The sequence below is a fragment of the Myotis daubentonii genome, chromosome 8, assembly GCF_963259705.1.
Source record: "Myotis daubentonii chromosome 8, mMyoDau2.1, whole genome shotgun sequence".
Classification (NCBI taxonomy): Eukaryota; Metazoa; Chordata; class Mammalia; order Chiroptera; family Vespertilionidae; genus Myotis; species Myotis daubentonii.
Window position 1 is genome coordinate 52,495,364 of NC_081847.1, and position 14,876 is coordinate 52,510,239.

General features: G+C 41.9%; 1 protein-coding gene across 2 annotated transcripts in view; it reads left to right on the forward strand.

The window, feature by feature from the left end:
• The window catches only part of CNDP1 (carnosine dipeptidase 1), a 31,309-nt gene extending 24,924 nt beyond the window's left edge, over positions 1-6,385 (forward strand). For both annotated transcript variants that reach the window (XM_059706372.1, XM_059706373.1), the window contains exons 9-12: positions 2,082-2,246; positions 3,501-3,642; positions 5,568-5,715; positions 5,898-6,385. In XM_059706372.1, the coding sequence (XP_059562355.1) occupies positions 2,082-2,246; positions 3,501-3,642; positions 5,568-5,715; positions 5,898-5,967 (525 nt within the window). In that variant the 3' untranslated portion in view covers positions 5,968-6,385. The remainder of the gene's footprint in view (positions 1-2,081; positions 2,247-3,500; positions 3,643-5,567; positions 5,716-5,897) is intronic.
• Positions 6,386-14,876: the final 8,491 nt, after the last annotated feature.

Consider the following 14,876-nt stretch of genomic DNA (forward strand, 5'->3'; position numbering starts at 1 on the left):
CTCTGCCTCAGTGTAGTGAGTAAGCCCAGAGGCAGAGGCGTTGTTAAGGGCAAGTTCGGGCTTTTCCGATGCCACCTCCTCCTGCTGTGGAGTGTGGGCGCTTGGCTCCTTCCCTGGGTGGGGGGGCCGGGGGGGGGGGGGGGAGGACGCCAGAGAGGCCGGAGGGGGTCCTGAGAGGGAGGAGCCCTGCTGGACGTAGGCGGAGTTTACTATGAGGCGGGGTCTGTTTCCTCTGAAGAGGTCTAGGTGGCCACAGCCAGAAAGGACACGGCTCGGATGCCTGAAAAATCAAAGGGATTTACATGCAAGTTGTCACTGTGATGATGGGGGATGGAAATTTATAACTGAACTCAAATTTCTTTTTATTTATTTATTTATTTATTTATTTATTTATTTATTTATTTATTTTTATTGCATAAAGTAATACAAAGGGTATTACATATGTGTCCATTTTTCCCCCCCGCCCTAGACAGTCCCCTAGCTTCCCCTATCCCCCAGTGTCTTATGTCCATTGAGTATGCTTATATGCATGCATACAAGTCCTTTGGTTGATCTCTTACCCCCCTACCTCCTGTCCCCCAACCCTCCCCGGCCTTCCCGCTGCAGTTTGACAATCTGTTTGAGGCAGCTCTGCCTCTGTATCTATTATTGTTCAAAAGTTTATAATGGTCTCTATTATCCATGAATGAGTGAGATCATGTGGTATTTTTCCTTCATTGACTGGCTTATTTCACTTAGCATAATGCTCTCCAGTTCCATCCATGACGTTGCAAATGATAAGAGTTCCTTCCTTTTTAGAGCAGCATAGTATTCCATCGTGTAGCTGTACCACAGTTTTCTAATCCATTCATCTACTGATGGGCACTTAGGCTGTTTCCAAATCTTAGCTATGGTGAATTGTGCTGCTATGAACATAGGGGTGCATATATCCTTTCTGATTGGTGTTTCTGGTTTCTTGGGATATATTCCTAGAAGTGGGATCACAGGGTCAAATGGGAGTTACATTTTCAGTTTTTTGAGGAAACTCCATACTGTCTTCCATAATTGGCTGCACCAGTCTGCATTCCCACCAGCAGTGCACAAGTGTTCCTTTTTCTCCACATCCTCTCCAGCACTTGTTTGTTGATTTGTTGATGTTAGCCAGTCTGACAGGTGTGAGATGGTACCTCATTGCTGTTTTGATTTGCATCTCTTGGATGATTAGTGACTTTGAGCATGTTTTCATATGTCTCTTGGCTTTCTGAATGTCCTCTTTTGAAAGGTGTCTATTTAGGTCCTTTGCCCATTTTTTGATTGGATTGTTTATCTTCCTTTAGTTAAGTTGTATGAGTTCCCTATAAATTTTGGAGATTAGGCCCTTATCAGATATGACATTGGCAAATATGTTTTCCCACAGAGTGGGTTTTCTCGTTGTTTTGTTGATGGTTTCTTTTGCTGTGCAGAAGCTTTTTATTTTGATGTAGTCCCATTTGTTCATTTTTTCTTTAGTTTCAAGTGCCCTAGGAGCTGTATCAGTGAAGAAATTGCTTCGGCATATGTCTGAGATTTTGTTGCCTTTGGATTCTTCTAGAATTTTTATGGTTTCCCGTCGTACATTTAAGTCCTTTATCCATTTTGAGTTTATTTTTGTGTATGGTGTAAGTTGGTGGTCTAGTTTCATTTTCTTGCATATATCTGTCCAATTTTCCCAACACCATTTATTGAAGAGACTATCTTGGCTCCATTGTATGTTCTTGCCTCCTTTGTCAAATATTAATTGAGCATATTGGTTCGGGCCGATAACTGAACTCAAATTTCTGAAAGGGCCCCTTTGCCATCTATTAATTGGAAACCTAAGAGCTCTGGTGAGGAGGGGCCTTTGCCATACGAGTTACTTGGGGAGGTGACAGCCGCACAGGACCTCATGTCCTGAGGGAGAAGGTCACTTGTGTTATTAGTCCAGACATAGCCAAGCAGGGTGATAATGAACTTGTCATGAACGGTGTCGCTGATGTACAGAAACTGGTGATGTAAGCAATCTAACTGAACTGATTTTTATCAGTCTTTCTTGTACATAATAAAATAACTTTATTTTAATTCAGGAGGAAATTCTGATGCACCTATGGAGGTACCCTTCTCTTTCCATCCATGGGATCGAGGGCGCGTTCGATGAGCCCGGAACTAAAACAGTCATACCTGGCCGAGTTATAGGAAAATTTTCCATCCGCCTGGTCCCTCACATGAATACATCTGTGGTGGAAAAACAGGTAAGAAACCTGCATGGTTCTGCCTGGCAACACCCTCCCAAGAGCCGTGCACCTCTGTGGAGGGAGCAGTGCAGGTGTTGGCGCTGAAGTACCATATTTTTTCAATATACAAGGGACTGCAACACATGTAAAAAAAAAAAAGATACAATTTTTGTTTGCTAAAAATCTCTTTCCTCGATTATATTGCAATTACAGTAGTCAGATAAATAATCATTTGGAGTTGGAGTGATGGAAAAATTTAAAGAATTAAATTGTAGCTATAAAGGCACAGATGAAGAAGGTAACTGCGACAGCTGGATGGAGCCAGAAAATCTCAAGTGCCCATTGCTTGTCCACATGTCTGAAATGAACACTCTGATAGGAGCCATTTTAATGAAAATGTTATCTGGAAGGACTTGTACGTCTACATTATCCACCTGTTATCAGTAAACTTCAAGTTTAACAGCAAGTAAACTCTGAACAAATGAGCTCAAGAAATACCTCATCCCAACCCTCTCTACCCCACATTCCTCTGTTACTGTCTTCTAAGTGATAATTACATTCTGAAGTAGGGTCCCCTCCCCAACTCCCTCTCCTTCCTCCTTCTCCCCTCCCCTATTCTCACAACACTCATTCCCTGAGGGCAGGACCTTGTCCGTCTTGCTCACAGCTATATCCCCAGCACCTAGAACAGTTCTTTGCCACATGACAGGTGTTCTATAAATGTTAGTTGAAGGAATGAATGGAAGAAATATCTCAGGCTATGGAGTTTTTCTTTATAGGATTTCCATAGTAGCAACATATCCAGGGGCAGAAAAGGATGCTAACAGGCCCTTTCCCAGCTCAGTGTGGGATTGCTCTCAAACTAAGTCCAAAAAGAAGGATTTTTAAATTGAGAAGTTATACTTGTATTATGTTACATAATCACTCAACATTCATAATGTTCATATTATTCATGTTGTCCATAATATTATTCAAGGTCTCAGTTACCAAATTCATAACAAGCAAATATTAACAGTCAGACACTGTGGTCAGGATGGGGAAGGGAGGGACTGGGGATAGAAGAGGGTGAGGGCAAGTGTTTCTCCCATTGGGTGAAGCTCCGTCCCAGAGACCTGCTCACTGTGTCATCATTCCCCAGGCAGAACCAAGGTCAGATCACAACCCTTGGACTTGCTGGGTTGGGGTTTCCAAGTTTCCTGATGGAAGACTATAGTCATTGTCTGAGGGAATAACTAGACATTTTCTCTTACAATTGAAAACATTACTTTTTAGGTACAGCAGCACCTCCAGTATATATTCTCCCAAAGAAATAGTTCCAACCAGATGGATGTTTCCATGGTGCTGGGACTGCACCCGTGGATCGCAGATATTAAAGATCAGCAGTATCTTGCAGCAAAAAGAGCCATCAAAACAGGTTGGACTTAAGATATTTCAAGCTTCCAGTGCCCAGTGGGACTGAGGGGTGGTGCCTGAGGGTGGGAGATGTGGATAAAGCAGACACATTTAAATCTCCCAATATCGACCGTCCTTCTGACACAGGCTGTATTACTGAGTGTGACCTGTGCAGGGGCCTTTATATACACTGTCTCATCAATGTGGTCTCTCAAAACATCTTATACTGTACTTACCCTTCTTGTGATGATGGGAATGACAAAATACTTACGTGATGAGATGAAGTGTGGCAAGTGATGTAGGCATTGTCTATTTCTGGCTGAGGTTGACCATGGGTAACTGAGACTACAGAAAGTGTAGCCATGGATAGGAGGAACTACTGTATTACAGATGGGGCCTTAGGCCACGCCCCTGAAGATGCCAGAGCTGGAGTTTGAGGTCCAGACCTCCTGGGAGGACCAACTCTCTGTGGGTTGTCAGGACAAGGGACGCAGGCATGAAAAATTGGAGGAGAAGCCCCATCACAATGCCTCCAAGTGCAGCAGTATCTTACCAGTAAAATTTGGGAGTGAAGAAAAGAGGAAGATAAGTCAGGCAGGTAAATGTAATGCCAGCTGAAGAGAGATGTGTGATTGACATGTCAAGGTCAACGATAAAGACCTGAGATGCTCTTACAGGAATGCAGGAGTCACCTTTTGGTCTATTTGTGTAATAAACCACCAAGTACATCAACACTGTTCACATTCATGCCTTGCTTTGTGGATAAAGACCAGGTGGCATGTTCTCTTTTCTGTCTTTGTTTTATTTTTCATTCCCACTCCATCACTGGCAACTTGTCCTCTCACCCAGAAGGTTTGAACCCATCTCTTTCTAGATCTTAGACCATTAAACTATTTCATGGGATACATTGAAATCTGAGTACAAATATTCAGATAGTCCTGTGATAGTTGATTATAGTGATTTATTTATATACTAGAGACCCGGTGCATGGATTTGTGCACTGGTGGGGTCCCTTGGCCTGGCCTGCAGGGATTGGGCTGAAACTGATCTCTGGGTCTTGGGGTGCAGGTTGAAGCAGATTCGGGGCTGACAGTGCCCCAGCAGCAACCTAACTCATGGCCAATTCCGCGAGGAATCGGACTCCCTCCTCTACTGGTTGGAACATCTGCCCCCTGGTAGTCATTGCACATCATAGCGACTGAGCAAATGGTCGAACAGTCGGACAGTCACTTAGGCTTTTATATATATAGATTGGTTACAAAAAAACAAAACACAAAAACACTAAGTCCCACTTTCCTAATATTTAATTCATGAAACAACCATAAAAGTAGGTACATCTGTGCTGCTCTTCCCAAAAATGCATGACATCTTCCAGTTATGAGAAAACAGACATACCCAAATTAAGGAACAGCTTACACAACAACCGATCAGTACTGTTCAAGAGGGTCAAGGTCATGAAAAACAAGGAAAGACTAAGAAGCTCTCACAGACTAGAGGAGATGAAGAAGCAGTGACAAATTCAGTGTGGGATTCTGGATGGGATCATGGCACAGAAAAAGGGGAAAGAGTTACAACATTCCAATAAGGTCAGAGTCTGGTTAATAATATTATTCCAATTTTAATTTCCTATTCTTGATAACTGCACAATAGGTATATAAGTTGTTAATGTTAGGGGAAGAAGTGTTAAGGGCACCTGGGAACTGTACCACTTTTGCAACTTTCTATAAGTCTGAAATTACTTCAAAATACAAATTTTTGAAATTATCTTTTTATGTAGATAGTTGTAAAGAAGGCAATCACAGTTTTCTTCTTGATGCTACTGACTATTTTAGAATATAAATTGCATGATAGCGAGAAGCATACTTACCCCATGCACCAAATGTAATGGTGATTACTGGGCGTAGTCTTGTCATTATGTTATTCAAATGCCTTCTTTTCCTGTTTTAGTGTTTGGAACAGAGCCAGATATGATCCGGGATGGATCAACCATACCAATTGCCAAAATATTCCAGGATATTATCCAGAAGAGTGTGCTGATGCTTCCGCTGGGTGCTGTTGACGATGGGGAGCACTCTCAGAATGAGAAAATCAACAGGTAGGCTCTTGTGGGGGCTACACCCTCACTGCCCAACCCCAGGTCTGTACATCTGAACCTCCCGACATGCTGCATACATTAGATTGAATTGATATCCTCAAATCTTTCTGTTCATATTGTAGACTAGTTTTCCTCCATCATTTGAATGGAAATAACAGTGTTTCTCTTACTTCTCTCATTAGGTGGAACTACATAGAAGGATCCAAATTGTTTGCTGCCTTTTTCCTAGAGGTGGCTCAGCTGCATGAATAATGGCAGGAACCTTCCAGCTCAGATCTGACCTGCTAACACCCTGGACAGGAAAGGAATCTCAATATCCAGAGAATTTCAGTCCAGAAAGTAATGTTTTCCCTCCCATTTAAAATATCTTTAGACATTTGGACCAATAAGTATAGACATTGGGAATGGTCTAATGTCCCATAGCAAGCCTTTCTAAAGTCACACACAGCTTCCTTCACCAACCTGATCTCCCCAAGTTCAGCTGCAGTATCCCAGGACTGGACCTCCCCTCACAATGATTGACGTAGTCACTCTAGCTTGCTTTCTAGGTCCGGAAGTACTCATGACACATAATCCTTCCATGCAGTGACTATCAGTACTCACCCCACCCTTGCTTGTACCACATCTTCCTTTTATCTTATTAATAAAAACCTTGGTCTCCACCACTGACTACCGTGATTTCCCTGTGGGTTCATTTTTAGAGGAGTTACTAGAGCATGATACTATGTTAACCTCTTGCTTCCCCTTCATTTATTTTCCTGCTTTGAAAAGTTCTGAAATAAAAATGATCAATATGCATAGCCTCATGTCACTTGGGATTTCTTGTGTGAAGATGAGTACTTTTTTATCCCAAGCCCCTTTACCTTTGTTGTGATGGATGCCAACAGACCACCTGATTTCTGCTCTTTTTTTCTCCCCATCAGGAAAGGCCCACTCAGTCTCTCCAATGTCTGTGCATATGTAAATTTGCTACAGCAGAATCAATCCTGATAGAAGTTCACTCAGCCCATTGGAATTTTACTCAATGACTACATCTAAATTGCTCAAAGCTTTTAATAGCATCAGTGATAGATAGAGAACTAATCAACCCTGACATCAGTAACACACTCTATATTTAAAACCATCAGCTAGTGTGCATCCATTAATCATTTCAGTTAACCATCTTGTTTGCTTGATTGGATTTGATGGTGTACACAAACAAACAAGAATGTAATTTTTCTAAGGCTGAGTATGTAAACAAATCAATTCAATCTTTATGAATTCATTATCTAAATCACATTAATGGAGAAGAATTTAAGGGTTTATTAAAAACGTTTCTCTTGTGATTCAAAATAAAACCAAAGCATAAGGCATTCCATCTCTTTGTGGGTCCTTGAAATGTCAGTGACTTTGTTCGTCTGCCTCCATTCTCACCTGGTGGCAGCTGAATAATTAACCAAGACACTGCAGGTCTCAGGTTCAGCAGGAGTGAAGATCAAAGAATATATCTTATTATTCAGTGACTTGGTAAAACTGATGTTACATTGCTCAGAATAGTGACAATATGTTTTACAACCTGCTTTTGTAAGTTGACTTATCTGAACACCCTTTTAAAAATAAAATTAGCATCATAGACCTCTAGTACAATTAGTTCTTGGGAACTCTGCCAAATATGTCAGGTAGGTCCCACAAAATCCCAAATGTCACAAGTTTCAACATAATCCAGCAAGCACGAACCAAACTTAATATCAAAGAATATGAAACACCTGCCAACACTCAACTGCCAGGACTTGATGCTCTCTCCATCAGACAAGCGGACCCTTTGTGTGTGTCCCTCCCAACACACAGGCTGAAGCCTGAGTGGGGTCCCATTTCTGTGACCGGAGTCAGAGTCAGTGGATCACTGGCCCCATGACCAGCCATTTCAGATGTGAAACACTGAGGACTGGGGAGGTTTTTAGCTTTCTGTTTTAGTCATAAAGTGTACTGGCTGGGAAACCTGTGTGCGTGTGCACTGCTCAGTAGCTCACATTGCCTACTTCCCGCCAGTGCAAAACACACACAGAGGACCTGCTCTGGGCCTCTTCTCACTCCATAGCTCATCCCAGTTCACCCCTCCGCAGGCCTCTGTGTCAGCCAGAAGCCAGGGGCACCCAGCCCAGCTCCCTCTCCTGAGAACCAGACCCAGGTCCTCCTGTGTATTTCATATCAAGAACTCAACTCTTCCAAAATGGAAACTTTCATCCATCCTCCCAAACCTGTTTCCCTCTGAGGTTCCCTGCTGTGGTAAGTGGACTGTGAGAATCCCGAGTCTTCTTGGACACTTTCGTCTTTCAAATCCAATTCAATATCAAGACCAAAAGCCACCACTTCCTTCCATCTGCACTGTCACCTCCAAGATCCTATGAGCTAAATCCTCTAACTTTGGTGGGTTATTGCAAAAGCCACTACCTAATCTCTGCTTACCTGGCAAACATCACCAGTGTATCTGTCACACAGCCTGTGTGTCCTTCCCGCTTGCTTAAAACCCTAGAGTGGCCAGCGGGTCCTAGGGTGAAGCCCCCACCACAACAGGGTCTACGGAGTGGCCCACTCTGTCCTCCGCTTTCTCTGCTGGCCTTAATCTGCCTCACTACTTAGGCCCTCACCTGCCCAAGAGCCTTCTGCTACCTCCCCCGGTCCCTGGCACATGACCTCCCCTCTTGGTCTGGCTCATCCCCCCCCCCCCCCGGACTCCATGTTGTTCTTCAGATCTTGGCTTAGTTGTACTTTTTCAGAGAAGCCTTTTCTGATTCCCCCAGTGAGTTAGGTGTCCATATTCACCGTCATGGTCTCTGTAGTTCTGTTGTGCCGTTTGTTATCATTGTATTTAAGTACATATTTGTAAAATGAAGAAACAGCCAGCCCCCCCTAGACTGTAAACCCTTAGGTTCTGTCTATTGTGGACTCTCCAAAATTCCAGACGTGTCATGGGTCTTCAGGAAACATTTACATAATAGATGAAGATCTCCACACTTGTGTGACCCATCTACATGCTGCCATGTCTCCCATCATTTAAGCAAACTTTAAGCTTCTTACCTAACATCAGATTCCATTTCCAACCAATCTCTGTACTTCAAGGCCCAGAAAGGTGCACTGCATACAGTAGCTGCTCCTTATTTCTTGCTAAAATCATCCTTTTGATTCTACAGTTGCAATTTTTGGGGTGTCCCTGCCTGCTGTCCCGCCTGAACTTCTATATTTTTGTTGTTGTTGTTAATTGAGGATATTTTTCCATTGATTTTTTTTTAATATAGAGAGAGTGGAAGGGAGTGAGACAGAGAGAAAGAAACATCGATGTGAGAGAGACACATCAATTGGTTGCCTCCCACATCCAGTAGGGGCTGGCCAGGGATTGAGCTTGAAACCAAGGTTATGTGCTCTGGGCCAGAATTGAACAGGTGACTCTTTAGTCCATGAGCTGATGATCAATCCACTGAACCAAACTGGCTAGGTCTGGACTTCTATCTTTACACTCTTCACCTCACATGTTCCTTGCTGAAACTGTCTTGGGAGCAGCTAATCCTGGGAAAAGTACATAAAACAAGTCATGCTGAGGTGATAACAGCTCATGTGTACCCTCCCAGGCATCATCTGTGTCTTCATAGGGGTCATGCCTTAGTTCAGAGGCCACAAACCAGCAACATGAGAGCCCAGAAGGCTCCTCACTGAGTCTCATGTGGTCTTCACAATGTCCAAATTGCTTCTGAATTGAATGCCAGCATTTCAGAATTGGCAGGCTTCAAACAAATGGTTTCTCTCGTGCAATCAGAAGGTAGGGCAATACTGACCTGTGGTTCCTGCAGGGTGACAGCCAGTTGAGCTGAGATGTTGTGCTGAGTATACACAGTGTCTGGCCTATAATTTGTGCTCAACAAACATCTTAGAAGTGGACTAAGAAAGCAGGTGAAGAAAGAAAAAAAATGCTATCTATTTGGCTTTTCACTTCTACTGATAGCTACTTTCACTTAAAAAACAAGTACCCAAACCAACTCCATTTTATGATAGGGCCAAATAACTTTTAAATACTATGCTCTTTTAAATACTTAGTTTTAAATGTATTCAATGTCATCTAGCTATTATTTTTTAATGTTACTTTTTAATTCAAGTTTGAATATTAATTGAACATGTAATAGCTAACTAATTAATGATTTGAGATCTTGATTATATATTTGTTTCTGTGATAATGTAACTATGGTTAGATCTAGCATAGTTATGTTATCTGTCTGTAATACCATACCACTGCCTTATATGATGAGCAATAAAATTTACATTATTTATTTATTTATGTATTTTTAGAGGGACAGAGGAAGGGAAGAAGAGGTAGGGGGAAGGGGGGAGAGAGAGAGAAAGAAACATGGATTTTTTGTTCCACTTATTTATGCATTCATTCCTTAACTCCTGTATGTGCCCTGACTGGAGATCAAGCCACAACCTTGGTGTATCAGGATGATGGTCTAACCCAGTGGTCGGGCAAACTGCGGCTGCGAGCCACATGCAGCTCTTTGGCCCCTTGAGTGTGGCTCTTCCACAAAATACCACGTGCAGGCGCGCAGGTACAGTGTGATTGAAACTTTGTGGCCCATGCACAGAAGTTGGTATTTTGTGGAAGAGCTACACTCAAGGGGCCAAAGAGCCGCATGTGGCTTGCGAGCCGCAGTTTGCCGAACACTGGTCTAACCAACTGAGCTACCCTACCAGGGCAACAAGCAAGCCTATATAATAAAAGGGTAATAAGCAAATTGACCCTAACAGCAGAACTCCTGGGAACTATCAGTCGCTATGACATGCACTGACCACCAGGGGAGTGCCACTCAGCCAGAAGCTGGCTCATGACTGGCCAGTACAGCAGCAATGGCGGGAGCTTCTCCTGCCTCCACAGCAGTGCTAAGGATGTCTGACTAAGCCAGCAGGTGGACATCCCCCGAGGCCTCCCGGGCTGCCAGAGAGATGTCTAACTGCCAGCTTAGGCCTGATCCCCCAAGGAGTGGGCCTAAGCCATCAGTCGGACATCCCCCAAGGGGTCCCGGACTGCGAGAGGGTGCAAGCTGGGCTGAGGGACCTCCTCCCCCACCCAGTGCACGAATTTCCATGCACTGGACCTCTAATAAAATATAAACCAAGACCTAACACTTGTACATTTTCCTTCTGTTCTCCCACTGACCAATACGGTAACATCTACCTTTTATTTTGTAGAGCACTTAACACGTAAGAAAGATAACCTTCCTCCTCACTGTCTTGAAAAGAACTTTCTTCTCTAGGAAGCAAGTCCTGGGAGGCAGGCGCTGGGCTGAGTACATTCTATACTTTCCTCAGCTATCCCAAAGTTCAGTCAATTGATGAAAGACAAAGGCAGAAATACAGGAGGTTTTCTGCAGCAAAGTGATGTTTCTTTTCTTTTAAAATTTTTTTCAGCATGATGTGAAAAAGAATGGATGGTAGGTGTAATGACTATAATTTCTTAACAGTTATGGTAAGTAAATAAATGCTTCTGAGCTTTTTAAATTTGGGTAGCTTGAAGAAAAAAACTGTCATTATGTGGAAAAATTATACTTAAAAATCACTGTTCTAGTGTAATTTCTTATTCAGAATGAGAAAAGATGTCAGATAAATTATGCCTTTGAGTATAACAGAAAATATGAAGTTTTAAATCATTTCACCTCCCACACTAAAATTCACCAAAAGACATTTAAAAACTTATATTTAAAATTCTAGTGTGGGTGGTTAAGTGTTCATAGCATACCATCACTGTTATTGTAGGTGGGCATTTGAATGTAATGACAGAAAATGCTAATTTAAAGGAAATTAGAGCTTCAAAGGACACTATTAAAGTAAGTTAGTCATCAAAAATTAGTCACCCCAAATGACCTCAATGTTTCATTTCAAATTTTATGTAATTATAATCAAATAAAGGAGGTTACCTTTGTTTAAAACCCCATTTGAAGAACCAGAAGGCAGAGCTCTGGCCTATTATATCAGCACAAAGTGAGGCGGGGGGGTTGGGGGGGGGTGGTGGGGGGGAGAGTTCTAAAAAGGAGAGTCCCAGAGGGGAAGCACCAAATTCTGCACATTCTGCCTAAATCTCTGGATGACTTCTAAACTATGGTTGTGTGAAGCAGATGAAAGCCTCCAAGCTAAGGCTGAGGGAGGATGAATACAGCCCAAATAACTGTCTGTTAGAACAGTAACAACCATCAGCCTCTTCGGAGGAACATAACTGAATTCAGAATCTCTACCGATTACTCAGATGTCTAGGATACAAATCAAAATTACTAGACATTTAAGAAAGAGGAAAACATGATTCATAATCAAGAGAAAATCAACATAGCTTAATCACAGAGAAATAAGGAAAAAATCACTAGCTGCTTTGAATAGATGTTTAGAGATGACAGAAGAATCAGGGAACATATTAGATAAACAGAAATGATCCAATATGCAGGTCTGAGAAGGAAAAAAAAGAATGAAAAATAAAAGACACCTTCAATGCACTGTGTATAATATCAAGATATGTAATATGTATATTTTATTGGCATTCAAGAGAAAAAAAATAGGGACAGCTCTCTCCCTCCTCTTAAGGAACCTCTTTACTGGGACTGCATCCTAGCCACAGGACCAGATCGGTAGTAGTAGTCTATGTGTGAATTTGGGACATTGAAGGGGGAAATAGTCACCAACTTTACCCAATATGGACAGAACCAGAGAACATGACATCTCTTTGAGCTTTGTTTTCCTTACCTGTAAAATGAAAATAATATCCCTATTTAGAGAGGTGATAAGATATTGCATTTAAGGTTTTAGCATAATGCCTATCATTTATGGAAGTTGGTATATCTTCTTTTGTACATTCTCCTTTTAATTTTCCAACCTACTGTAAAAATGTGTACTATTCATTATCTAATAGGAAAAATGACATATACCTAGAAAATGATGTAAATCTATTGCTTTATTTCCTCATATATGATAGTGTATACATATTTTACTTATTAAGTTTGAAAAGTTGCTCTGAATTTTTCCTTTATACTTTCTTAGACTGCTACCATGATAGATTTGGTAATAATCCTTCTGTATCATTTATGTTGCTTCTTGATGCAAGTAAAAGAAAACCTGACAGACAATAACAGACCTTTTTTTTTTGACTAATGTGAGTGGAAGGGTCCCAAAAGTGCTGGCTTAGCTGGAGTCCTGACCCAGGCTGTCTCACTGAGAGGCCTAGGCCTTCACCAGGTGTCTGTGCACTATTCATGTGAGACATGACTCATCCAGAGGAATCCTTGCTCTGAATTCCATCCTTAGAATCAGAAAACTAGTCCTTAATCAGACCAATGGAAACTCCCAACTGGAAATGAGGACATTGGGTGGTTGGAGAGATGGTACTATTATAACAGAACTGAGTTGGCTCTCTGGTTAGTGAATAGTAGTGACAGTTCCATTTATATTTACTTTAATTAAAGACCAGAAGTTTTTAAAAAATATATTTTTTATTGATTTCAGAGGGGAAGGGAGAGGGAGAGATAGAAACATCAATGATGAGAGAGAATCATTCTTGGCTGCCTCCTGCATGCCCCCTAACGGGGATTGAGCCCACAACCCAGGCATGTGCCCTTGACTGGAATTGAGCCCAGGACCCTTCAGTCTGAAGGCCGATGCTCTATCCACTGAACCAAACCAGCTAGGGAAAGACCAGCAGTTTAAAACTAAATACGAGGAAGGCAGTAAGCAATTGGGAAATTTGTGTTCTTCATTATACTCAAGTAACTAAATTTTTATAGCAGAAGTATTAGAATAAATATGAAAATTTAAATGGTTTAACCATCTCTTCCACCAATTATGTGTGCTTGTTGTTATCTTTCCTTAATATTCCATTAGGGTCCTCTGGTCAAATATAAGTAATATCTACTCATTGGCCACTTCTCTATCGCTGGAGTTGTTGATGGGCAGGGCCACTGCAGAAAAGGCAGCATGGAGAGGGCGTAATACAAACTTAGCACACCCCGATAAATCCACACACTTAAAATATTTTCTTATTTATTTTAGAGAGGATGGGAGAGGGAGAGATAGAAACATCAATGAGAATCATTGATCAGCTGCCTCCTGCACGCCCCCTACTGGGGATGGAGCCTGCAACCCAGACATGTGCCCTGACCAGGAATCAAACCGTGACCTTCTGGTTCATAGGTCGACACCCCACCAGAGCCATGACGGCCAGGCAAATCCACACACTTGAATTGACAATAACTGAATGTCAAAACTCCAATTTTTTTTAGGTTCATTTGTGGCAAAGAAAGAACTATAACCTAGACCTTCTTATCCTGTGGCAGATGGATTTGAGGATAATCCTCAACTTAAAGGTGGTCCCACCCAACCCTTGGGAATAGCTCCAACTCTGATTAGAGAAGTGCTGTGGAAACACTTATGAAGACAGATTATTGCATGTAAAACTATAATGTAGAACATTATTTGTATCACCCAGATAAAAGTCTCCTCACTTGGAGCAGTCTAAGATGATTGGTGGGGGGGAGGGTCGGGGGGGGGGGTTGGAGGCATCAGGTACAGGTGCAAGGATAAATAGTGCTTTAAGAAAACTTGTCTGCAATATTAGAAAACATTAGTCAATGCAGAGAGCAAGTTGAAACACAATGGATGGGAAGCTGCATTTCAGAGAAAAGTGGTGGATTGGGAGCTCCAACATTGGGAGGGGGACCAACAGCTCCGTCCAGTCAATGGAAGGAGTGGAACCTCGGAGCAAGCCACAAGGGCTCCACGAGTTTCACATAAACAGCCTACATTTGCCTGGGCTGCCATCTCAGTCCAGAAAAGTTGCTTGGCCTCCTCTCCCTGTGGCCTCCATCCCTTCAAATGCTAAACAAAAGAGAAGTGTTGGTTTACTCTTGCTTTATAGCAATACTGCAAACACAAATTAAAAATTCTTGTCCTGTGGCTACATAAAAGTGTGGGGAGAAATAATTTTTAAAAAAGCCCCAAGGTTTTACAAACATTTACATGTAACATAAATATAAATACAATATAATAAAAATAATTATAGTATATAAATTTTATAACGATTATATAATACACCTGGATCTTCTTTTTTATATATATATAAACTTTCCTGATGAGACACACAAAAACCATATCAAAATTTT